This window comes from Nothobranchius furzeri, chromosome 15 (genome assembly GCF_043380555.1).
Source record: "Nothobranchius furzeri strain GRZ-AD chromosome 15, NfurGRZ-RIMD1, whole genome shotgun sequence".
NCBI lineage: Eukaryota > Metazoa > Chordata > Actinopteri > Cyprinodontiformes > Nothobranchiidae > Nothobranchius > Nothobranchius furzeri.
Genome location: NC_091755.1, coordinates 34,577,371 through 34,603,293, shown reverse-complemented (window position 1 = coordinate 34,603,293; position 25,923 = coordinate 34,577,371). Strand labels below are relative to the sequence as shown.

The 25,923-nt window shown below is 40.1% G+C and overlaps 1 protein-coding gene across 4 annotated transcripts; it reads left to right on the top strand.

Annotated features, from left to right (window-relative positions):
• The first annotated feature begins 288 nt into the window (after positions 1 to 288).
• Positions 289 to 25,923, top strand: LOC107390656 (oxysterol-binding protein-related protein 2). Of its 4 annotated transcripts, none has more exons than XM_015967485.3 (14): positions 289 to 832; positions 11,548 to 11,714; positions 14,170 to 14,296; positions 14,757 to 14,832; positions 15,538 to 15,672; positions 15,925 to 16,022; positions 16,435 to 16,617; positions 16,714 to 16,821; positions 17,295 to 17,384; positions 17,462 to 17,582; positions 19,413 to 19,538; positions 19,646 to 19,769; positions 21,115 to 21,205; positions 22,854 to 25,923. In XM_015967485.3, the coding sequence occupies exons 2-14, from the start codon at positions 11,678 to 11,680 to the stop codon at positions 22,954 to 22,956; spliced, it is 1,419 nt and encodes a 472-aa protein (XP_015822971.3). In that variant the 5' UTR covers positions 289 to 832; positions 11,548 to 11,677; the 3' UTR covers positions 22,957 to 25,923. The 4 variants fall into 4 exon arrangements, with proteins under 4 accessions (XP_015822971.3, XP_015822969.3, XP_015822972.3 ...); XM_015967483.3 differs by having other exon boundaries at positions 11,349 to 11,714; XM_015967486.3 differs by lacking the exon at positions 289 to 832 and adding an exon at positions 6,820 to 9,776.

Sequence of the window (25,923 nt, the reverse complement as noted above, 5' to 3'; positions counted from 1 at the left end):
CCCACTGAGAGCTTGAACAGAAGCCACCCCCAGTATTCATTTGTTCCATTCCTCCTCCCATGTCCTCACTGACCATATTTTATTCTCCTTTCTTTTCTCCACATCACACCATTTCGGTCGTTATATAATTCACAGCACTGCCTTTCTGGCTCATGCCATATTTTACTATTCTAACTCGAGCTTTATTGGACGGCTCAATAAAATTTCGAATTGAACGGCATTTTCCTTATAAAATAAGAAGTTTAACATATTTTAAAATGTTTTTATATTAATACTGAAAAACATACAACTAAACGAAAAAGGCATGCACTCCTTCCCAATTGTAATGGTATTTTTCATTAAGAAAGATAATCCGAAAGTAGCTATTTTAAAAGAGGAGGGCATTCTCTCTTGTTTACGGGGCTCCAAGCAGAAAGTATACTCCACGATATATCACAGTCTGTCATAATATTGATTAAAATTTTTTTTAGCTAATGCTGACAGCCAACTCCAACCAGGACAGATAAACTTTAATATATTTAATAACATTGAACTTATAATTTTATGTGTAACTGGATATGTTTAAATTTAAGTTTTGGAGATCAACACTTGCTTTGATTTTTGTTGGAGAATGATTGAAATCTATTAAATGTTAGCAATTATTTATTTATTTAATTATTGTTTTAGTCGGAATGTTTTGTATGTCGCACCTAATTGGCCGCGGAGGTGTCCATCATTCAATTGTCTCCGCCCCCTCTGCCAGCGACTTCCGCTGCTGTGTAAAGACAAGGGTACTCATAATTCTGCCCATCCTTTTGGACTTGCCAAATCTCACTCTACAAGCACACCCACGGTAAGTTGACAGATGTTTTACCGCTCAGTGCCAGGTCTGTAGTTTAGTGTTGGGTTTCGCGGATCTAAATTTTGTCTTTAAAAATGATTGTTAGCCATGCTAGTTAGCCACCTTTTTGTAGCCCGTCCGCTAACTGTGATGCTATCTGTCAAGAAACTTCCAGATTTGCTGTCATATTGAACACCAACTTGATGTCTGTTTTGTCAGAAAACACACTGACTCTCTTGAAAACAAATATTCGCAGAAAAGAATTGAGTTATGATTAGCAAAAGTGAACAAGTTTTTAGAGTGCGCTAATGATGGAACACAGCTTTTACGGGAGCACATTAAGGGTCCTTGGAGTTTTAGACTGTTTACAGTTATCGTTTAAGATTTAAACGTGCTCGATAGCTGAAATAATTAACATTTTTATAGTTATGTCCTTTATCGTGGTATTTTAATTAGCTGCTACAACATAGAACACATTTAAACTCCAGATATAAACAGCCAAACACAGTTTAAGGTGAAAAAGTCAGATGGGAATGTCAAAACAAGGTACACCCAAAACAGCGTCACTCAATTTCAGGCATGGCTTAAACCTTTGTCATGTTTAAGTGCTTAGCAAATAGTGGGAATGTCCCCCTGCCTGTTTGACTTCACCCTGCTTTCATCCACATCACCATCTGACTCATAGAGAAGAAACTAAACAAAGGTTTCTCTTTGTTTCTAAAGTTGGAGTACCGTAGGTCACTGACTGTGGTGCCAGACATGTCCACGGAGACGTAATGTAGCATTATTAGCCGACAAATGTGGACGTTTTTAATAATTAGCCTTCCTTTAACCTGGCTTTAATAAAAAGAGGTTTCTTTATATTTAAATTAATAGCTGTTGGTACTAAACATGAGTTTACTTTTTATTATGTTAGGACAACACCGTTCTCTCAGGGATAACAGTTGCTTTCCTTTTGTTATGTGTCTTCCTCCCTGAGGTGGCCTAATTACCTCCATAGTTGCTATGGGGATGGTCTCCATTTGAAAAGAGCATTAGTTTGCACAAACATTGCAGGTTTTCTTACCACAAACATGGTTTAGAGACTGGCTTTATTAGTTGAATGGTTGCTTAGTCAAGTGCGTGTTTTTTGTGCATGTCAAAGGATAGTTGTTTTGCAATATATGTATTTGAGGCCTGATTGTACAAGAAATCAAACAGGATGTGCATGTTGAAAGATGTCCAGAGCCAGGTTGCAACAACACTGCTAGGAGGGCTGTTGCAACAGCGGCAGGACAAATGCATGCAAACGTTAGTAATCATGTGAATTGATGTTGCACATTTTCGTTATTAATGTTGTTGACAGTGGTGTTTAATACAATAACACTCACTCGTCCCTCCTTTCCCTCACTTATCAAAATACAGTTTCCATTTATTTTGCACCTCCTTTGGGATAAGCCATCATTTAGAGCTAATGCCGGTCCAGGCAACCGTCCTAGCAACCGGGAGATATTACTGTATGCTTAATTTATGACAGAGTAAAGAGCCTCTCTTACACACAACAGATCTATTATTTTACGTAGCTTTTAGTGGCTTGTTGTCATAGCAAAGCATGATGGTCAGCCAGGACAAGCACAAGAACAAAGCTGTGTTGATATATTAGCATGTTGCCATTACTACCCAGTTCTGTTGTAATGGGGACTTATTAAATATTGATCATATTATTAATCATTTACAGTTTTTGCTTTGTCAGTTCTTTATTGTGTTTATTTCAACTAGTCATTTATATAAGATTTGGTGGTGACTGGTCTGATACCTGATGACTTTTCAACAGACTTAAATGCTCTCTGGAAATCTGTACATTTGAAAAACAGTTCAAGTTGACTGTTCTCTTTATTAATTGGTCTGTTTGTGTTAGTAAGCATTGTGATTGTGGAGTGATTAATTATTTGTCCTACGTTGATAAGACCTGAATCTCATGTCTCCGAGACAAAAACAAATCTATAAAAGTTGACGTGACCATCAGAGAGCTACCCGAAGACAAACCTGTCACATAACGGCTTCATTGTAAACAGTATTGATCATAAAAGTATTTTTTATGTGTTTTATATAAATATAGGACTGTTGCTGTATTTAGTTTGTAGGATGGACACCATTAGAAGTTGCAGGGTAAGATGCAGAGTACAGTTTCAAAGTCAAACTCGGCTCTGGCAGGTATCACAGGAACGTGCTGATTCCCACTATGCTGAATAGCAAGCTCCGTGTGAGTGAGAGAGAACAGAACTGTGCGCTCAGCAGCACACCCTGGACCAGATAGTATTTTATTCCCAGGTGGCAACATTAAAAAAAGTCACACTCATCATGCTCTCAAGTATTATTATTATTTTTTTGCTGTTTTATATTTAAATATTTCCAGACATGCGTGCAGGCGGTGATGAAGTCAGTGGTTCAGGTTCTACGTCTTCATAGCTGGTAGCACAGCTTCAGAACTGCTGTGGTCAGTGGATGTTCCTGACACGAGTGGTCTTGTGACTGGGGTTGGGTGATCTTAATTAGGGCCCGACCGACATGCTTTTTTGGGTCCGATATAAAACTTTTAACAAAGGCCGATATAATGGCCGATAAATCTCCCTCACAAAAAAAAAGGAATAAAAATACAAAAATTTCTTAAGCTTAAACCCTGCATTCTCTGCCTTTTTGATGCTAACTTATTTCTCTATTACACACCAAACTGTCTCAATAACTCACTCGGGTTTCCAAGTAATGCAAATAAGATTTATTAAGCAGATCTCAAAAACAGCAGAACTCACAAACTCAGTCACAGCATAAATCTAACATTTCAAGTTTTATTCTTGTAAACTGTGGTTTCCACAAATACATTTTAACTTAAAGGAATATTCCACCGCTCAGTAAAATTGTGTCTTGTTAAGATTCCCCAGAGTTAGACAAGTCAGAAAAAGCATTTTATTACCAGCCCAATGTGATCTGGCAGCAGTTGGTTTTCTTAGTTTAGCATAAAACAATGCAATTGAATTCACATACATTGTAGTGTTTTTTTTATGTAGGTGAATGCAAGCCTTCCCTTCCATTGGTTTATGCTAAAACAACCGGTTACAAAATGTTGGTTCTGACTTCGCTAACTCTGGGGAATCTAACAAAACACACAAGTTTAGGGGCAGAAGATCCCTATAAGAATATGAAAATAAGAAAAATGCAGCAATAAATAAAACGTAGTACTTGTGCTTTGTAACAAAGTAACACTCTGTGGAAGTTAACTTGGTGAACTCATTCACCCTTGACAGGAAATAATTGCACATAAGAAACATAAATAAGAATAAATAAAAAAAAAGTTCCAAAACAATAATTTGTGTTCATACACTCACTTTGCACTTTAATTACAGCTGTTATGCGTATACCCCCGAGGGGTGGAGCCACACAACATGAGTTCATAAAGCTGGCGTGCGTCTGCTGGATAGATAGCGCAATATCGGCCATATATCCAGTCTTTTTGGCTGATAGCCGATACTGTTAATGACCCCAATATCGACCGATGATATCGGCCGGCCGATATATCGGTCTGGCCCTGTTCCTTAACTCCCTCACACTTTTGTCGTATGCTATTCCAAATGCACCTGCATTTGTTGGGTAAGGGTTAGAGTCACCTTTAACATACATTTTCTACATGAGACAGCAGCTAATGCTTTATTTTACTCGCGTTTTGTTCTGCTATTATGTTGGAAAGGTGGAAAAGGTTCAAAGGTGAAAATGAAAACAAGAATCTGAGATCTCAGCTTTTATGTAATCGTTGTGAAACATTTAGCAGCTAAAGTTCAGAAAGCAACTGCACGTTATTTCTTCAAACATATTTTTTACATTTAACAGTTTGCATGATGCTAATAACTTGCACGTCTGCAAGTTCTTTGTCAAACCTTTAGCCACCTTCCAAAATAAATAAATAGAAGTATATAGTTGAATCTGTTTGGCTCCAGTGAGCTAGCCGGGACTTCTCACCTCGTTTGGTCAGCTTTGTTGAAATTTGAAATGTAGAAAATGAATTTTAGAAGTGTTTTTTTCCCCCACGCGCTGGTTTACACAGGTTTACAGTCCTAGATTTGTCTTAAAACGGCAACGTATAAATCTGTGCTTTAGTAACATTATAATTTATTGTCCATTAGTGTATTAATTTTTTCTGTTCTACTTCTACATCACGTTTTTCAAGCTAAATTGTGAGAATTCTACTTTAAGTATATAGTTTCATACAGGTGTGTCACCCAGACGTGTGTAACCAGAAATGTGAAGGTGTGTGTTCTCTGTTAGTACTAGTCTTTGTGTTGCACTGTAATGGCTCCAGTCTGCTGGTGTGTTCCACCTCGACTCTCCCTTCTCTGTCATGTTTGACTATCGGGCACAGCAAGAATCAGTAGGTAGGGTGAATAAAATTTATATCATCAGATTTATTCGCTCATCATTTTTAGGTTTGAGTCGTTGCTTGCTAAGGATCATCAGCATGAATAGAAAATAAATTGGTGTTGATTTGGACTTTATTTAAGCTGTGATACTTCTTCCAAGAATCATGCGAGAACCAACTTTATATTTGTATTAGGGGTGTGTGTCCACAAGAATAGGGTGATGTGATGAATCATAATACCAAAAGCCACAGAGACGCTTCACAAAAACAAATAAAAATAATTTCATAAATGGGAAGAAAGGAAAATTTTTGATTAAAAATGGGAAGAAAAAGAAAAAGTAGTCACAGGATCCTGCATGAAAGAAGCTAGTGAGGAAGAAGAGGATGAACTGGTGAACATTCAGCTCATGAGACGAGATATCTGCTAATGGGGATGTCCCGTTCCGATATTGATATCGGAAGTAATTCGACATCGGCCCACAAACAATGTATCGGATTCTATCGGACTGCATCAAAAATCTCAGATATAATCAATCTGTTCCGTTTTAAATTTCATTCCAGCTGTTCTATCCAGCAGCAACCAGATGCAGCATTTTTTGTTCAAGTCCATAAAAGACATTGTGGCTCAGTGCAACATTTGCCATGCACAAGTTTCCCGTGGTGGACCAGAACCAGGAAAGTTTAATACGTCCAACCTCATGCAGCATCAAAAAACCGTGCATGAGGATTTTTCCAGTGTGTGGAATTGAAACTTAGGACATTCATCTTGTAGCGGTTGGTAAATGGACAATATTGTGTTTTATTTATTTTTCTCTTACGTCCCTGCCCTCAGCAATTCCTACCAAACTTTAAAAAGATACCTTTTGTTTTTTTTGTTAAAATATTTTTCAGAGTCTTTTAATTTTTTTTTACAAATTTTTTAATTAATTTGTTATACATTATGTTTAAGGTTTACATTTATGCAAACAATGGTTTAAAAAAAGTATTGTTTTCATACTTACTGTTGGCAGCTTTTTTTTAACTGATTCGGAAATATCACTTAATCAAACCTTTCATACATTCCACACTATGAAATAGGTAAAAGTATATATGATTGTGCTTATGTCGTATCTGATTGATATTGGTATCGGTCAATACCGAAGGCTGCGATATCGGTGTCGTATCGGAAGTGGAAAAAGTTATATTCAGACATTCCAATCTGCCAACTTCCTGTCAGCGCTGACTAACTGAACTATGCACAAACCTAAAAGTAAAAAAAAAAAAAACATGAATAGCAAAATAAACTTTTCTTGGTCTAATCACACAAAAAAAAGGTTTAAACTTACATCAACATAGTATTTTCTGTGGCCAGACTGACCTTATTTGCTTTTAGAATGACCAAGCTAATGGCTGGTGGCACCATCCATCCTATGGCCATGTCTCCAGTTGAGGTCTTTGGGCTGGGTGTTTTCTCCTGCATTTGAAAAGATGCACCACTCAGGACAGAGGGGACAGGGATGGAAAGGTTTGCCTTGGTCTGTATAGTTTTCACATTTAAATACATGTTTATTTAATCTGTGCACGTGATTAACAAAAACTCAGAATTGAGTTATCTTGATAACTCCTCCCCCTCCTCTAAATATGGAGGAGAGCAATTGTCAATATTATTGACTATCAAGCTATTATAAATAAAGCTTTGATTGATTGATTGGTCATGCATGCATGGTGCTATATTGTCTCACTATTATGTAACGGTTGACAGGCTTCTGTGGGAGAGCGAGAGACATGAGCCGAGTGTCCACAGCCAATCAGATAGCTTGTCCTTGCATTGGCTTTGTGTGTGTGTGTGTGTGTGTGTGTGTGTGAGTGAGATTTGGTTTTACTACCTCAAGTTAAAGCAGTTTTTATCTGTTTTCAAGTGTTTCTTAAGATTTCTTTTTTGATTATATAAAAAAATCATTATGAAAATGACGTAAAAATGAAAGATTGTATGGAAAAAGTAATCCTTTAAAAGCTTCAAGTAATGGAATACATTCAGTATCTTGGGAGGTTAGATGACTTTATTACATTTGCAGGCTGGACTCCAGAGTCTCAAATTGTCTGTGGAAATGTATTTTCCCATAAAAGAGGGTGCTTCAGGAAATATGAATACATTTACTGTCAAGATCAGTTATTCATCACATTAATGAAATAATCTAGGTGAACAGTTGCATTAATTTTAATTTTGCAGGGATTTCACAATTGAAACAATGTCAGATTATAACATTAATGCGTTTGTCAGTGAGGAATCATGCCAGCTTCATTTTCTGTAATATAATTAGGCTGTTTGAGTTTGGAGTGCATCCTGCTGTGATAAAGTTTGAGTGATGAATAGATGTTGGGGTAACCGGGATAACTGGAACACATGCAAACCTGATTGTCAGCCAGGTTTGTTTTATTTTCACAGATACACTTACTGCCATGTGGTGTTTGGGCTCCAGCGTTGTTGCTCAAAAGCACATTTTCTTCTGACTTTAACTCAAAAACCTTCAGTCATGTTTGGTTCAAGTAGGATGGCGTATACACAGAACAGTTTCATCAGAAATTGACTAAGTGTGACCTAATTGTCAGTAAAATACCACTCTTGAAGGCTTTAGTGCCCTAAATAAGTATTTATCATCTTAGTGTTTGTTTGTAACCCTTCCAGTAGGGACGTGTTATTACTCGGATCTTGAGTTGGGAAAGTCGAAGCTCACGATTTACCGGTCGATCTACGTTCCAACCCTCATCTATGGTCACGAGCTGACCAAAAGAATGATTTTGCCGACACAGGCGGTCGAAATGAGTTTTCTCTGCAGGGTGTCTGGGCTCTCCCTGAGAGGTAGGGTGAGAAGCTCATTCATCAGGGAGGGGCTCAGAGTAGACTCGCTGCTCCTTCACATCTAGAGGAGCCTGTTGAATTGTCTCGGGCATCTGAATAGGATGCGTCCTGGACGACGAGGTTTTCTGGGCACGTCCAACTGGGAATAGACCTAAAGGAATACCCAGGACTGCTGGAGGGACTATGTCTCTTAAGCTGGCCAGGGAACACCTTGGGATTCCCCAAAGGAGCTGGTCCAAGTAGCTGGGGGGAGGGGAGTCTGGGCCTCCCTGGCTAGGCTGTTGCCCCCACGATCCGACCCAGGATAAGCGGAAGACGATGGATGTATGGAACTTTATTTCACTAAGTGGTTAAAGTGTCGTCTGTCTTACTGAGACATCATGCATTAAAAACCAACAAGTTACATTAATGGTGTTCAACCTCGGTCCTCGAGGGCACGTTTAGATATTCTGCTCAAGCACATCGGATTTGACTCGATGTGTTTCTTATAGGCTTCTGTGGAACTTAAGGATGGGTCAAACAGGTCATTCAACAATAAAATTAGGTTTGTTGGAGCAGGGAAACAACTGAAACGTGCAGGATAGTTTTTCTGGAGGAACCGGATTGGACAACACTGGGTTACTTATGATGGAGGACCCCCCTAGGGACACCGTTCTGTAATTTTGCAGCATGTCAGGTAGAAACATTGACAAGTACAGCCAAAGTCCACTCGTGCTACCGTGCCAGTACAAACAAAACATTTAAAACCATGAAAAAAAGTTTTCTAAAACCTGTGGGATTTCTAGGAAGCAGCATTTATGTTTAAGAAGAAATAGAATAAAAAACATTTGGCTGGTTAAACTTTAAGAATGTATAATAAATGATTGGCTTAGTCCTAATCTAACAGTTGAAACAGTTCTCCTTAACGTGCACGTCTCTCTGGGTCTTTCCCAGGGAATCGAGCTAATCTACGCTGGGTTTTTAGGAGCGTGAGGCCGAATCGGCGTCTTCTTAGCTGAAGGACATCACATTTTCCAGGAACGAAGATCTGCCTTGACTGACGACTCTGTAGTGAAAAACATTAGTTTGTTTGCACAATAAAAGCTTTTTAAATCTTTGATCGCCAACCTTCCTTTTATTTAATTGATTAACAATACTGGCAGAACACAAAGTCCCAAGGCAATGATGCACAAATATAAATATGAAAAAGTTGATCAACCTTAGAAATCGCTGTGTTTTGTCTACTGGCTTTTTTACATTCACTCTTATTTTTATTCTAGTATTTTTATTTCTATCTAGTAGTATTTATTTAACCTATAGAAGCTCTGTAGTTTGTGTACTTGTGAGGTCACAAGGAGTACGTTTTGTTTTATAGGTCAGAGTTGATGTCATCGTCGTACTTCTGTTTGTTTGAATCATTAAGTGTAAATTATTTTGCTATTACATTTTTTTATTGGCTCAGATTTTTTTAGTAATGCAACAAAAACCATGTTTGGGTTCACACTGAGTGAGTTCTCAGAATAGCAGCTTGTCATTCATTCTGTTTGCCATATCGATCGTGGAGGCTGAGGCCAAAGTTCACTAGTGTGCCGAAGGCGTTACCAATCTCAGGCAAAGGTAAAATCCATGGGCTCTGTGGAGAGAAGGGAGAGTTCCAGGGAAGGAAAGGGAACAATCACGGTTGGGTCCCTGAATCGCTGTTTTACCACCAACTTAATGAAAAGATATCTTGGTTTTAAAAAGGATGGCAGGTTTGTTCATATTTACTAATGCCGACGTTTAGACAGTAGTTCAGTCATCATTTTAGTCGGTGTTTTAACGTTGATTCTCGACATTGTTTTGTTTTTTAGCTGATAAGATGAGCAGTCTTACTTTTTGTAGGGTTCAACAAATGCTTTAAAATTATTAGATGCTTTTTCAGCAACTTTAGAAATGTTTTTACTTTAAAACTTTGATAAAAAAAAACAAGAAACACAAAAACTATCTTAGCAATCTAGCAAAAATATGGAAGCGAAACATTGTGTTTCTCAGGTGTTTTTTTTTTTCTGCATCCATTTTGCAAACCGCTTCTGTACAAAAGTCTGCCCAGTTTTATTTGTAAACAACCAAGAAGATCAGGGTCATTCGGGGATAAGTTAGAGGATCCGGTTCCCAAACTATTTGATTTCTTCATAAGAAAGCAGAAGAGTTGACGTTTCAATCTACATGTGCTGGGTTTGCTCAGTCATACTAACGCTGGCGGCTAAATCAGTTTCCTTGTAGTAAGATCAGATGTAGATTACAGTGGTGTGAGAAATGGCACATACGTCTCCCCAGGAAATTGTGAGTGCGTTTACATGCAGCCAGTAACCCTTTTAAAACCCGAATATTCACAATAACCCGGTTCCGCAGGTCCTTGTAAACACCGCCAAAAACCCGGATATGCTCATAACCGGGTTTTTAAAAACCCAGTTACTACACCTGGGGTAACCCTTTTCTAACCCGAATGTTTGGTCGTGTAAACGCATATCGGGATATCCCCATCAAAGTGTGTGTTCTGCGCATGCTCTGTTCGCAAGGAATCTTGGTCTTTTGAGGAGCGAGACGTCTTGTATGCGCCAGAACACCGGAAGTAAACAACAAGTTGGGAGCAACATGGCGAGTCGCGGCACAGCACCACACTTTTGGAGTGACGAAGAAACTAAAGCACAAACAAACGCGGTCGCTATCTCTTCCGAACTGGGAAACATGTTGCTGTTTTCACGGATACCGGAACAAGAATAACCGGAAATGATGCATATTGCGTCTGGACCTAGTCCATACGTCCTGACGCTACCCCAACTTCCGCATTTAAATCGGGTTATGCAAGTTAGGGGTAACTCTTTCTATTTATGCTTGTAAACGGGTTATTCTGATCAACTCAGAAACCTGAATACCGACCTTAACCCGATCATAACCCGGATATTGGCTGCATGTAAACATAGTCAGTGTCATTGAGGAATGTGGTGGTGAAGGAGCCACGCATTGAGTAACTGGGTTAAAACATAAGCATCCTCTAGTGGTTCATCATATTGGTGTGTTTTAGCATCCGTTTTTTTCCGTTGGCTTGTTTGTACTTGATAGATCTGCTGATTCCAGTGGAGACCATGGACCAAAGAAATACTTCTGACAGTGCAGTCTGGGTTATACTGTTCTAAAAAAAGCTCTCTGCACTCTTTAGCCCATGATTGTTGCACAAACTCACATTTGAGAATAACCTTTAGCTGTTTGTGTCTGATGAAATCCTGCATAGCAACATATACTTACTTAGTTTTGGCTCAACGCTTTTGTTCTTGTTTCTACAGGTGACTAAGTGGCCTCAGTCACCGCAGCCAAAGAATTTAGACTCAAATTACAGACGTGGACGTTCCATCAGCTGTGAAGCAGATTTCTCTTGACTTGAATCCACCGGTGTCGTTCTTTTCCCGTCGCTCCGTCTGCTAGGCATACCTTTGGGAAGCCGCCTTGATCTCTAAGAAGAGGTGCATGTTTTTTCCCCACCAGTGACCTCCCAGAGGAGCTGTCCCTGACAACTCTCCCTTCAGAAGAAGTCTGTGGGAGCATCACCAAAGGAAACATGTGCTAGAAGCTGAAAATCTGGTTTTGAACAGCTGCGTAGAGTGGACGATAGAAGATGAGCAATGAGGACGAGTTTTACGACGCCGTCACAGGTAAAGGCGCTCTTCCTGTTGACTTTCTAACAATGCCGTCTTTCCACAGGTGGAAAGGACCCGAGGCGTTGGTAATCTGATGTGTATTTTCTTCTTGAGTGTTCAGCAAAGAATAAATGTTACCTACCAGAACATTTCTAGCAAAACTCCTGCCAGAATAAGGCTTCACGGGCCCAGTAGTTACTTTATTCTATGTGTGTTCACACGGGTTAGCTTCACGATCTATGTTCTTCTTAGAAAGTTTATTTTTTTGGACCAAAAAAATCTAGTATGTGGTGTATTTGCTGCAGAATCATCGTTCTGAGGCCAGGCCAGGCTGCCCTCCTCTGGCTGGCGCCTTATTGGAGAGCAAGGGTTCTGATAAGGTCTTTAGTAAAAGCTTTCTCCTTATCTTGAGGCAAAACCAGGTTTTCAATGGTAATCTGGTATTATTACAAGTATTTTTGTCTGATTGAGACTTTTCTGATCACTAATAAAATAAAACAGGTGAAGTCTGGGTTGATACGCCATCGTTAGGTGTGTGCGCGCGTTGGGGTCAACATCTGATTTCAGTTGTAGTTTTAATTTTAATTTTTATGTTTAACTCATGGACGTAATTTGGGGGGGGGGGGACAGGGGGGACATGTCCCCCCCCACTTTTTTCAAATTCAAGTTTTGACCCCTGCACTTTTTACCATCCAAAAACAATATTACGCTATGTTAAATTGACACTAGTTGAGCTCTAGGACCAAGCGGAAAACAACCGTTTGTGTTGAAGCCTGTTTCCCATTAGATCATACTGTAAAGATATACCCCCCCCCCCCCCGTCCCCCCACTTCTAAAGTGAAAATTACGTCCATGGTTTAACTCATTCACTGCCAGCCGTTTCCTGATCAGAAAAGCCCTTCGCTGCCAGCGTTTTTCAGCGTTTTCACAGTTTTTTTAAGAGTGACAGAACGTTGCGCGCTGGGATGATGTCAATGCTAAAACTACCAAAACAAAGAGTAGACTCACCTTACATCAGGAAGAATCTGCGCGTTCCGTTGAATTGTGATTGGCAGAAGCTTTTCCGGTTAGCTCCTCACTTTTTATTACAGTAGCGGCCCAAAATGATCTAACACATGGATTTTCTGCTTCCTGATCACGTGACGTGTAACGTACTCGGATGAAGATCGGCTTTAGGGCTGAGATGTTTGCTCTCGTGGTGCGGGGGCTCGTTCCGACGCCCACACAGTAAAAAAAAATGCAAATGACATTCAATGAGTTAATGGTTGTTCAAATATGCTTTTTCCCATCACACGCATTTGCTCTTCCACCTGAGTGTGCAGCTTAAAATGATTAAGGAGGCCTAAGTGACTCAAGCTGGGTTGACATTTAAAGAATACACACCTTGTTGAACTATTACTGAAAGGTGAAACTCAGGTTTATTTTTAGGCCAAGGTTGAGGCCGTACTTTGTACTTTCTCAGCCCTACCCAACCACATAATTTAGGGCTTAGAGCAGATCAGCGGTTACTGCTACTTCAAGTGTATTCCAGGAAACCTGACTTCTGACCTGACATCGGCTTGAACACTGTTGCTAACCACTTAAACATTCTCCCTCTCCTGATAATAACACTTTACTTTCCTTGACGTTGAATGTGCTACTACTAGTTTACCCGTTTAATTATAGATTCACTAGGATAAATACAATAAAGTTTATGTCTCACCAAAAAGAATATTTACTAAGACATCACAACGTAACCATAGAAACACTACTTGGTAAATATGTTGTGTGTGTGTGTGTGAATGTGTGTGTGTGTGTCTTCTCGATCCCCAGTGAGTCGTGGTGGATGGCTGCTTATACTGAGCTAGGATCCTCTGGAGTTTTCCTGTTAAAAGGGAGTTTTCCTCTCCACTGTTGCTAAATGCTTGCTTAGTATGAGGATTGCTGTAAAGTCACTGACACTAGTCAGTGACTTGATGCAATCTGCTGGATTGCTTATATAGGACACTTTTATCTGATTGGCTTAACAAACTGGCCTGTATTGGAATGTTTATTATGTGAAGTGCCTTGAGACGACTCTTGTTGTGATTTTGCGCTATATAAATAAACTTGAACTGAATTGAATTCTCACAGAATGAATGAAATAGAAATTTTAAATACTATTCTCCTGTAAAAGGATTTTCTATTTATCGGCTTTTCGGAGAGCTGTACTTAAGTTTTATTTATTATGAATTTAATGTGAACACTTTGAGACGACAAAGAAAAGTGTTATTCAAATTGAGCCAAAATGTTGCTGATGCAAAACAGTTTGTATTTTAAAACAAGTCTAGATCTGCAGATAAAACCCTAACCACCGCCTGCATGCAACAGGATTCTCCATTTTTGCATCGACACTCTTTAAAGTTTATTTCCATATTTGCACAGAGCGTGGACTGTGTGACGTGTGATAAAATGGTGTCATTTATCTATTTTTTCTCGTCTCTTCTTGCAGGCCTGGATTCAGATGAGTCATACGAAGGCTTGTCGGAGGCCAGTTTCAAAGATGCAAAGGGTTTTGATTGCAGCACTCAGAAAAACAATGGATCCGTACGACATGAGAACGGTATTAAGAAGCACAGGTACAACGGCATTCCTGCACCACATTCCTTCTGTTGTGTGTCTGGATTATGTTCTGAAAAAACCCAAAACCAAATTTCAAATCAGGACCGATTTCCTTTAAATTCAGCTTGTTATTGGTATTTATTCTTGCTTTGGTCTTTTTCCCGTAAGACAAATCAGGGTCACTGTGAATGAAATCATTCCTTAAGCTGTAATTAACTATATTTGTTAAATATTAGTCTGAAAGGAACAAGAGTAAAGAATTAATTAAGCTGTGATTTGGGCATGTATTTAGGCTTTTACTTGTTTTTGTGACATCACGTAAAGTAAGAACCCCCCGCCCAACCTCCCCAAGCAGGTGTGTTGTTGTTGTTGTTGTCGTTAGTTATTGTAAAGTTCGGGATGAATGGTTTTCTTTGATCTCTTTGCAGCATTTTGTTCTTCTTTAAGCCATGTGTTTTTGCTTTTCTGCCATTTTAGGTCCTCTTTACCGGCGCCCATGTTTTCTAGAAACACTGTCAGTGTCTGGAGCATCCTGAAAAAATGTATCGGACTGGTAAGGCCAAGTTGGTTTTAAATCATCAAGACGAGTTTATTAACTCAGATTATGAACACAAAGTTCAAATCTTAAAGGAGTCATCAGCTGAAAGTTTCACTTTTCCACTTTAAAAAATGTATATAATGGCTTCTTAATGATTTTCACTGGCTGGGAAGCTGATATTTAACATTTGATCGTTTTTTTAACTCTTGGCTTCATCAACCAGCCCACGAGCACGCGCACTCCAAAACGAGATCTTGTGTTCTGGCCTTGATGTCGTCACAACGGCAGGATGTACAGCGCAGCGCAACGCCGCTATAGCCCCGCCTCCTCTCAAATTCAGTCGAGCGCCGCCATTACTGAAATCGGGAGAACGGAAAATGTGTTTCACATGTGAGCTGCTCAGTAGTTGACTGCCAACTGCCTGAAGAAAGGGGGCGGGACCTTCACCTTGTTTTATTTTTAAACGTAGCTCGCTTGAACGGCTTTTTCCGTGATCATCTACCCTACCTTTAACAGATTGTCCAAGATCTAGCCTTTCTTCCTAGAAACCGTGGTTTTTAATCTGAAATGATCAATATTGGTAAAATATCCTCTTTTCCCATTAACATTAATAATCAAAATACAGACTTATGAGGAAAGTTCTGCTAGCCAGTGGATGAGTTGAGTCTAAATGAGTTAAATGATTTTACTCAACATGATTCATGTTTTCTATTTTTCCAGGAATTGTCCAAGATCACAATGCCCATCGTCTTCAATGAACCCCTGAGCTTTCTGCAGAGGATCTCAGAATACATGGAACACACTTACCTCATCAACAGAGCCTGCTCGCTGTCCAACTCCCTAGAGCGCATGCAGGTCAGGGAAACACACACACACGCACGCACGCTTGATTTCACTTACATGACTTTTGCTCCAAAGTTCAGCCACACACATCGATCCACTGTCACTGTTGCAATATGTCCAAAGGGTAGGGGTATAGAAAATAGAAATAATGTCTGTATATGGGGGTTGTCGGCCATGACAGCAGTATCGATATCAGAAATCTCTATTGGCCCAAATTTTCACATGGGTTCATGGCTAATGCTAATGCAGTTTGTGTTATTTTAGGCAGTCGCTGCTTTTGCTGTGTCAGCAGTTGCATCTCAGTGGGACAGGACTGGAAAACCCTTCAACCCACTGCTAGGAGAGACCTATGAACTCGTCAGGTACTCCTTTCTTTCTTTCTTTCTTTCTTTCTTTCTTTCTTTCCATCTTTCCATCTTTCTTTCTTTTTCTTTCTTTCCATCTTTCTTTCTTTCCATCTTTCTTTCTTTCCATCTTTCTTTCTATCTTTCTTTCTTTCCATCTTTCTTTCTTTCTTTCTTTCTTTTTCTTTCTTTCTTTCTTTCTTTTTTTCTTTCTTTCTTTCTTTCTTTCTTTCTTTCTTTCTTTCTTTCTTTCTTTTTCTTTCTTTCTTTCTTTCTTTCCATTTTTCTTTCTTTTTTCTTTCTTTCTTTCTTTCTTTCTTTCTTTCTCTGTCTCCATTTTTCTGTTCCTCCTCATTCTCTCTCTCTCCTCTCTCGCTACCATTTTGTTGACATTGCTCCTGTTTTAAGTTAAGCTCCTTCTCTTGCACAGAGAGGACCAGGGTTTCCGTCTGATATCCGAGCAGGTATCCCATCATCCTCCAGTCAGTGCCTTCCATGCAGAGAGCCTTTCCGGGGACTTCATCTTCCATGGCTCCATCTACCCAAAACTCAAGTTCTGGGGCAAAAGTGTTGAAGCTGAGCCCAAAGGAACAATCACTCTAGAGCTACTCAAGTGAGCCACACCTCATCATTTGTTCCACTAAACTTATTCCGTCTACCTCTTCGTACACCCTTTTATCATATTACGTCTTCCTGTTCTGTCCTTCAGACACAATGAGGCGTACACGTGGAGCAACCCTTACTGCTGTGTACATAACATCATCCTGGGCAAACTGTGGATTGAACAGTACGGCACGGTGGAAATAGTCAACCACAGGTACGTGCTTGAGAGCTTTTGTAACCAAATAGAACTATATCACAATAAATAACGGATTTATAATTGGCACAGACACGTGTAAGTTTAGAGCCAAATGGCTTCAGCATGTTTTAATGAGACCCCATATGTCTGGACCTAATCAACAGGGATGAAGCTTGAGCACAGCCTTTGTTTACGCTGGTATTTGAGATTGGACTTTGTTTATTTTCTGCTTTCTCAGACAAACAGTCCATCTAAAAGCCCGTATTTGTCCAGAAAAGCTGTACAAAGCTTGTTGTCTTTGCCTCCACCTCGCTGTGTGTCTCATTCACACAGTGGCACTGATTGGTTAGAACCCAAAAACATACAAACGCAAAACTGGGATTTCGTCTTTAGTATTTGTGTATTGTTAATTCAGCAAAATCATGTTTATTAAGTAGAAAACAACTACGTTTTTCTTGAAACAAGCTGTTCTCCCTTTTTTTGTTCTACAGAACAGGAGAAAAGTGCGTGTTGAATTTCAAGCCTTGCGGGATGTTTGGAAAAGAGTTGCACAAAGTGGAGGGATACATCCAAAACAGGAAGTTAGTTATAGTTGTACTGTTTTACCTTTAGAAGACTTTTCCATTTCCTCATCTGCCGTTGTGGTTTATCTGTCCAGCAAAAAGAAACTCCGTGCTATTTACGGGAAGTGGACCGAGTGCATGTGGAGCGTCGACCCTCAGGCTTACGAGGACCACAAGAAGTCTGAGAAGAAAGGCGACAATAAGACCAAAAAGAATGTGAGATCTGTCAAATTCTGAGCTATTTACTGATTTTTGCAGTTCTATAATGTTGATTTTAATCTCGGCTTTCTGTGTGCCCATATCCAGGTAAAACAAATGTATGGGATAATATTTGTGCCAAAAGGACCAACCCCCCCCCAAAAAAAGTACAATCCCACACAAAATATACTGTCTAATGAGACTTTGGCCCTGTCCACACGTAGCCGGGGATCTGCCAAAACGTAGATATTTTGCTACATTTTGGCCTGTCATCCACACGAAAATGGAGTTTTTTCACATGAAAACAGAGTTTTTTAAAAACTCCGGCCAAAGTGAAGATCTGTGTTTTCTCCGTTTTGGGTGTCTGCGTGTGGACAGACAAAACCAGAGTTTTAAGGTCCGCAACGTCACTTTCCGCGACATAAAAATGCTGACATCACGTGTGCGACCTGTGTTTACACTAGCCGACATCATGGATGACCTCAGAGCTGCGCTCGCTTTATCAATTGTCCAAGCGCTTTTTGCTTGTTTGTTTTTGCAAGCGGAATTACTGCTCCTTGCGGAAGACCACAGATGAAGGACGAGGTTAAGAACGGGGGAAGTACTGCCACCTACAGGTCTGGCATGTCCTTAACGTATTTATCCGGGTACGTGTGGACAGAGTTTTTTTTTTTAAATGAGGTGGTGTGGATGCAAGTTTTTGGAGGGGCGGATATTCGTTTAAAAAAAACCCGCTACGTGTGGACTAGGCCTTTCTTTCAGACAGAAACAAAAGCAAAGGGCTGTAGGCAGAATCAAAACACACCCCTCAGAATAAAACCCTAAATAAACCAAGTAACGCAGAATTAAGTGAACCAAAAAAAGAAGTCTCAAAGAAATAAGAGTCAAATGTAAATTCTTCGTTTTTAAATGTAGGAAAGAATAGAATAGACTATGTTGAGTGGGGAAATTCACTTGTTACAGCAGCACAAACACAGAATCATTCGAAGAAAATTAACAACAAAGGTGCGTGTATGTACACGTAGGCAGTAATCTAGTATTGTAACCTTCAACCACTAAAAACCACGAATAAAAATGAAAACTTGGTTTCCAAAACCATGCAGCATACTGTAAGGGACACGGACATACTATGTAAATCCAGTATTGAACATGTACTGAGTGTTGCATTGGTGTTATTGTGTACCAGGATAATGCCAGTACCAGTTAAACTGAGGAGTTATACACTCTTACTACAGAGGGGATGAATGACCTACGATAGCATTCTGTGTTACATCTGGGATGTCTCAGTCTGCCTCCGAAGGAGCAAGGTTTTTTTTTTAAGATGGAGGTCATCTTTCCCACGTCTCCTCAACTGAATTCAGTGGGCAGCTCAGAATCGAGCTAGCTTTAACTAACTTGTTCAGTCTCTTCCAGTCTCCTGTCTCGCTATATAAAAGATTGTTTTCTTTCTTTCGGTCAGAGCTGCCTACACCCCAACAGATATAACTATTCACTTGCAAAAGGGGTTAATTTGGTTTTTAAAGAGATTTGTTAGCTTTTGAAATTCAAACAGTTGCTTCTTTTAGTTGCTTTATTCTGGTATATTTTGTGTAAGACTATTTATTTGGTTAATTCCTTTGGCACAAATATTATTCCATACAAAATGCTCGCGTAGATTTCTGGGTGCTATAAAAAAGTCAGAATCTGTGTTAAACTTAGGAAACATTATTGACTTAGTGGATCAAACAGACTGATGCTTCTGTGGGTGGTGACTGTTTTTAGAGCCAGGTCACAAGAACTCCATTCAGTGAGATCCGGTTTGGTTCTGGATCTTTTGTTTATATTTAAACAGAGTTTTGTAACTTCCAGGGAGAACCGGAGAAAACGGAAAATGATGAAGCAGACGATATGCCTGAAGTCCTCGAGACGGTGTCTGTGGTACCAGGAAGCACTTTGTTGTGGAGGATAGAGTCCCGACCCGCACACTCTGCTATGGTATTAACATAAAAACACACATAGGACCATAAATAAACACACAATAGTGTGTTACGCTTCCTGTAAGTCAGTGAAAACACTCAAAAGCCCTTCTGGATTCTCCTCAGATGTATAACTTTACAAACTTTGCGGTGTCTCTAAATGAGCTGGAGCCTGGCATGGAGTCCATCTTGGCACCCACAGACTGTCGCTTCAGGCCTGACATCAGAGCCATGGAGAACGGAAACATAGGTAATTTTATCCCAAGAGTCCTGAAGCTAATTCTGCTATTTATAATCTCCTCTATTACAAGATGAATGCTACGTTTCTGCTAAACAAAACGTAATGGCATTAAGTAGGGCTGTCGCGGTAACCGCAAAAATGAAATATCGCGATATGAAGAAACCCACCGTGCTGCATCATGCGCCACCGCGATTACTGAACTTGGTTCAACTCAATGATGCATGTTGAGAAGGATGGCTGCACTGGTATCAAAACGAAGCGTTACTTCGCTCCTTTGGGAGCACTTTGGTTTTCAGTACGTCAGCTGCTGCGCAGCCAGAGTCCTTGGCCGAGTCAGAGCTGCCACCAGCTGCAAAAATAAATAAATAAATGCTCGGAGACCTGCTGAAGTCCTGGACAAGCACTGCTTCTGCAGCCGTCCCGAAGAGAGTTTGAGCCGAGCTGGAGCTCACTCGCTACCTGCAGGAGGAATGCATTCACCCTAAAGAAAACCCCCGTGACACGGTGGAGCAACAACTGGGAAAGATTCCCTTTGCTCGCCAGAGTCGCACGCAAGTACGTGTGTGTTAGTGCAACGAGCGCACCATCCGAGAGGGTTTTCAGTGTTGCTGCAAATGTTGCCACCCCTCTCAGATCCTCTCTCAAACCGTAGTTAACATGCTGGTTTTCCTTGTAGGTAACAAGGACGTGACCGAGCTATAAATCACCGTCATTCGTGTGTGTGAAAATGATAGTGCGCCCGCCCCCCGGCGCGCGCGCGCGCACGGTACATGTAATTTTTTATGCTTGATTTTAAACAACTAAACAAAATGGGGACTTGTTTCTTATTTGTTAGATGCTGCAGCCAAATTTGCATTTAAAAGTTTAACCTTCTCCTGAATTTTGTTGTTTTTAAGTTCAGTCGGACTCCGACTGTCAGAGAAACAAACGCTACTGCGATCTGTGTTGTTACTGCCCTTTGATCTGCATTCAGTAAAGTGTTATTAAAGAAGGCATGGCAATTTTTAACCTTTTTTAAATGTGTAAACATTATGTTTAGATAGAACTGCAATAAAAAAGGGCTGCAATAATATCGCACACCGCAATATTAAGCCACCCTGAATCACCGCAGGGGGAATTCCTCAACCGCAACAGCCCTAGCATTAAGTTGTTTTTCACAAATTACAAACATGTAATATTCAGACTGTAGCTCCACCTGCTGGACGCTTGTGTTATTTTATTTTTCTAGTGAAGTCCCTTTTCCAGATTTTAACACGTCGAAATGTGATGAGACATTTTTTTTAAAGCAAATCTCTTTGATTTGTTCCAACTAAACGTGCCCTCCTTGTGTTATTGTGTAATTGTTTTGTTACAGATGAGGCGAGTAGGCAGAAAGAGAGACTGGAGGAGAAACAGAGAGCTGCCAGGAAGGAGAGAGCCAAGCGGGACGAGGAGTGGAGGACAAGGTAGAAAACGTTCAGTTACTCCGGCACACAAACCAGCTTCCTGTCTCCAGCTTAAAATAATGAAAAACAAAAGTTAGGTTTGATTCATCAAGTCCTTTTCAAGGACCCAAGTAGGGTTGAACGATTTTAGGAAACGACTGAATTGTGATTTTCCTGTTGGAAATTGCGATTTCAGATTAAATTAACGATTTTCTTCAAATCAAGGTTCAGCACAGTAATCACAATGTACAGCAACATTCATAAACCTGACAGGAAGTGACATCATGCCATCACAACAACTAAGAGTTACGACTCTAATGCAAGGATAAAGTCTAAAGGTCAGAACTGGACGTGTTTCTCACAAAAACACGCTCCAGCGTCGAACACAGACACATTTTACGTGCTGGCTTTGAATTACCGTGATTCCACAACAGTTTGTGTCGTCAGAAAAATTCGAACGGTTTCAAGTCTGCATGGAGTTATTACGGTAATTTCCTTCCCGCTGTTTCAGGAAGTTGACGAATCACTTCTGTGTGAGGGACGTCTAAAAGACGACCACAGTTGCGGTATTGATGGCCGTAGCAGCGCCACTAAAAGTAACAAACCCTGGAAAAACAACTGAATGCATCACTCAGCTCAAGCGTCAGGCTCCTGCCGCACGTTCACCCCTGCTGCTGCTTGTTGCCTTAAAACGTTTAAAACCTGGAGAAAACCCTGGATGTGTATAATGGTTGAAACAACGGATCCTGGGTCAGTCTAGCCTGGCAAACCATCATATTTATGTAAATATCTAATCTGGCCAGGAACCATTGAACAACCGGGCCATTGGGCGAAATATACGGTGGTCTTTCAAACCGCCTGAGTACACAGTTAGACAAGGCTAGGACCAATCAGAGCACTGAAGAGTGATGTATTCATCGCTACGGAGATTGGTCAACGGGACAGTACGCCATACACCGTTGAAGTAGTAAATATGTCTTCAGTGCCTTTATCTGCTCACGTCTCAAAGAAAAGCCCAACTCTACGTCGTCCAAAGTTGTTGCCAAAGCCGTTTCAAGCCAGCGCCGTTCCTGAACCGATGTCATCGGTGTAGTTTTTCTTCGCTGCAGCTCGCCCAACAATGCGATTGGCAAGACACAAAACTGTTTGGGCCAATGGTAGACCTCCCGAGGCCCACAATGGAGAGTGGCTAGAACGACCTCCAGAGCAAAAGCTTGTTGCTACAGCTACGGTTCTTCTAGGGTCAGCCAGGAGCGTTGCCAAAAAAACGCAGCTTTGATGATCACATGATTGTGTGGTCTGAAATCGCAGTTACGGGCAGAAAACAGTAGATTGTTCAGCCCTCACCCAAAACACTTTACAGAGAGTCTGTACATCATAGCCACAGGTGAGGTTGCTGTTTTGCACCATCGGCCACCACAAACATGTGCAAGACAGGTAAAGTGTCTCGGATTGAGCTTGGATCGAAGCAACGAACCCGCTCTACATCCTGGGCCACTGCCGACCCTGATATGAGCAAAGGTCAAGTCTAGCCAGAGAGCAAATTTTCTGCCAAAATGACCAAACTATCCACAGCGGGTACGATGATGATTATTTATAACTTGTGCACAGGAACACAAGCAAAATGGCTAAAAAACACCCCAAAACCTGTAACTTGTTTGTATTTTAGGTGGTTCCAGAAGGGCACAAACCCATACACCAACTCCGAGGAGTGGATCTACACCGGCGGCTACTTCGACAGGAACTACCAGAACCTGCCCGACATCTACTGAGAACCCCAAATGCCTCCAGTCAGTCACCATGCAGAGAGAAATTCATACAGCAGCCATTTTCTCCCATCTCCCATCTCGTCGTTGTCTGGAACACTCCTGCGACTTATTGGGAAGAGTCAAAAAGAAACCAAAGTGTCTCTTCGGTCTTAATGTTGACATCTTGTGTATTTCTTTCCCCAACAGCTGACTGTTCTCTCTGCCCCAGCACTACACAGAGCACAATATGGTTCCAGACCGACCCTCCAGGCTCCTACATTAGAATATCCAACAACTTTGAAATCAAACTTTTTGTTTTCCTCGGATCTGGCAAACCTCCAGATGGTTGCTTGTGACTCATGAATGAATAAATGTGAGTGAGAACAATCTTAACGAAAACAAAATGCACCGCATGATGGAGGATGTGTGGATCTGAAACTCCGTCATCAAGGAAATCAGGGATGTGAACTTTCCTTTGACTGAAGGCGGATCTTGTGGAAACATTTTTTTCCTTCTCTTTGGAAACATTAAGGGACTTGAAACACTTAAAAAAATCTACAAATGTAAAGATTTTAGTCTGGAAGGAACAAATGTACACTGTAACCTCAGCGTTAAATAACCCTAAAACAGCATAACACTCGGTTTATTAGAAGCAGCACAACTCACAGAGCTCTAATGTGTCTTAAAATAATAATAATAGAAAAAAACATTAGTTTAACTAAAAATGTTGCTTGTAAAATAGTTCTGACTCACGACTCCAGCTTGGGTTATTCTGATTACAAGATCTGAGAACAAATGTTAATCTGGTTAAAAAAAAAACTTAAAACTTGATGTTTCCTCAGACAAATCACTTAAATTCATTTCTTTAAGCTAATTTCTTGACTAAATGTCATTTCTTAAGTTGAAACTGTTGCCAGGATGTCATTTTAGTTCAGATTGGAACAAGTTGTATTAAATTAATCTTTGTTAAAAGTCCAAAAAAGGGAAGAAATTCCATCCAGTCTATCATGTAGATGTATTTAAGGTTATATTAATCACAGTTGTGACAATTAAGGGGTTATTTCCCTAAAATATTCGAGGTATATAAAGCATTATTGCATGATTGGGGGGGGGGGGCGTATTTTCATGTGGTTGTAATTCGATGTAACATGAATGTTGAATTAAATGAGTGAACTCGGTCATAGAGTTCAGTTCTAGAGGTTAAAATGAGTTGTTTTAACAAAAAAAAAACAACTTTCAGGAAAGAAAAATCACAAATAAAACATCTGAGATGTAAAATATAAAAAATAATCCTCAATGATTGTAGAAGTGTTCTACTTTAGTCTGTCTCCAGCTTCTGTACATGTCTTTCTCTTTGTGCCTTGGGTGGAGTCGTCTCATCCGTGTCTTGGATTACAACACCCAGAATGTCTGCTGAAATAATGGGACATGCGTGGTTTCTATGTTGCAGGTTGATGTTCAGAAACCAGTAAAAGGTGGGCGACGGTGGCACAGGCGTTAAGTGCTCGCCCCATAATCGGAAGGTTGTAGGTTCGAGACCCTCTCAGTCTGTCGCTGTGTCCTTGGGCAAGACACTTAACCCACGTTGCCTGTTGGTGGTGGTCGGAGGGACCGGTGGCGCCAGTGCTCGGCAGCCTCGCCTCTGTCAGTGCGTCCCAGGGCAGCTGTGGCTACATCGTAACTCATCACCACCAGTGTGTGAATGGGTGAATGACTGTGTTGTAAAGCGCCTTGGGGGGTTCCATTTACCATTTTTACCATTTTAAAAGAAAATTGTTATTTTTGCTGAAATTAAACAAAACAAATCATTAGAATAAAAGTTAAAAATAAATAAATAAAGCAATCTAAGAATGTTTTTTAATTGGTTTTCCCCGTTATAAGGAGTTTAGTTATGGAAAGGCGACAACCGTTTTAATTTGGTGCAAATATGGAAAAAAACTCCTTATTTGTAAAAATTATGATTAAATAAATACAAAACATCTGCAACATACATAAAAATGTACACAAATTGTAATTTAAAAAGAAAACTCATTTCCAGGAATCCTGTTTCCATCCTTGCGTTGTGGGTGTGAGTTTGCAGCTCCAACTCTATGCAAGTTTTTCCCAAATATGCATGTTTCATACTTCTACATTCCCATCACACACAGCCAACTAATCTCGTTCATCTAAATGCTGATTCCGTAGGTGACTTCAGTCAACAGAAAAAGTTTGTAGTGCACTGATCCCTTTGTCACAACTCTTTCTGGTTTAAAAATAGTGCCTGGACTAGTTTTTGGAATACATAAGAGTATTATTTATAAACTGAGCTTTCCCCAATTTTTTCATTTTTATATTTTGTATTTCAATTTTGCCAAATCTGAGCAGAGGATCTGATCAGGACTAAATGCCAACACTGTTCCGGTAGCTATTGATGTTTGTTTGACTGATTGGCTCTTTTCTGTTTCCAAAGATGTGTGGCTGCTCAAAAATCACAGGTGGAATCTAAAATCTAGTGAATCACACATCATCACTCAACATGGACAGTCACTGAAGGGTTTAAGGGTTGAACACATTCAAACTGGGACACCAGGATGTTTACACACGAACAGTGTATACGTTTTCCATCACACTAAACTAGTAAAATGGGTTAGTTGGGTAGTTGATCAAAAGCAATGGTCTAATGAGTGCGTGTTCAGTCTCCTCCAGTTACATCCCTAATGCCTTTATGATGAAAAAAAAAACAAATGATGAAAAAAGCTGTTTGAATCTTGTTTCTCTTTGCGTTAATGTTATAAATGTATACATGTGTTGTACAGAAGTAATCACAAGCAAAATGGCATATTATTTTGTGCAATTGATTTATATTTTTATAGTATTTAAACAGTTTTTGGACAGAGCATTGTGCCAGATGTTTTTATTTTGAGGTGCAGGACTGTAAGGGGTCTTATCTATACTGTTCAGTAGGTTCAAGGATGGGGGAAAGTCTACTAATAAAAATATTGTTGGCATTCA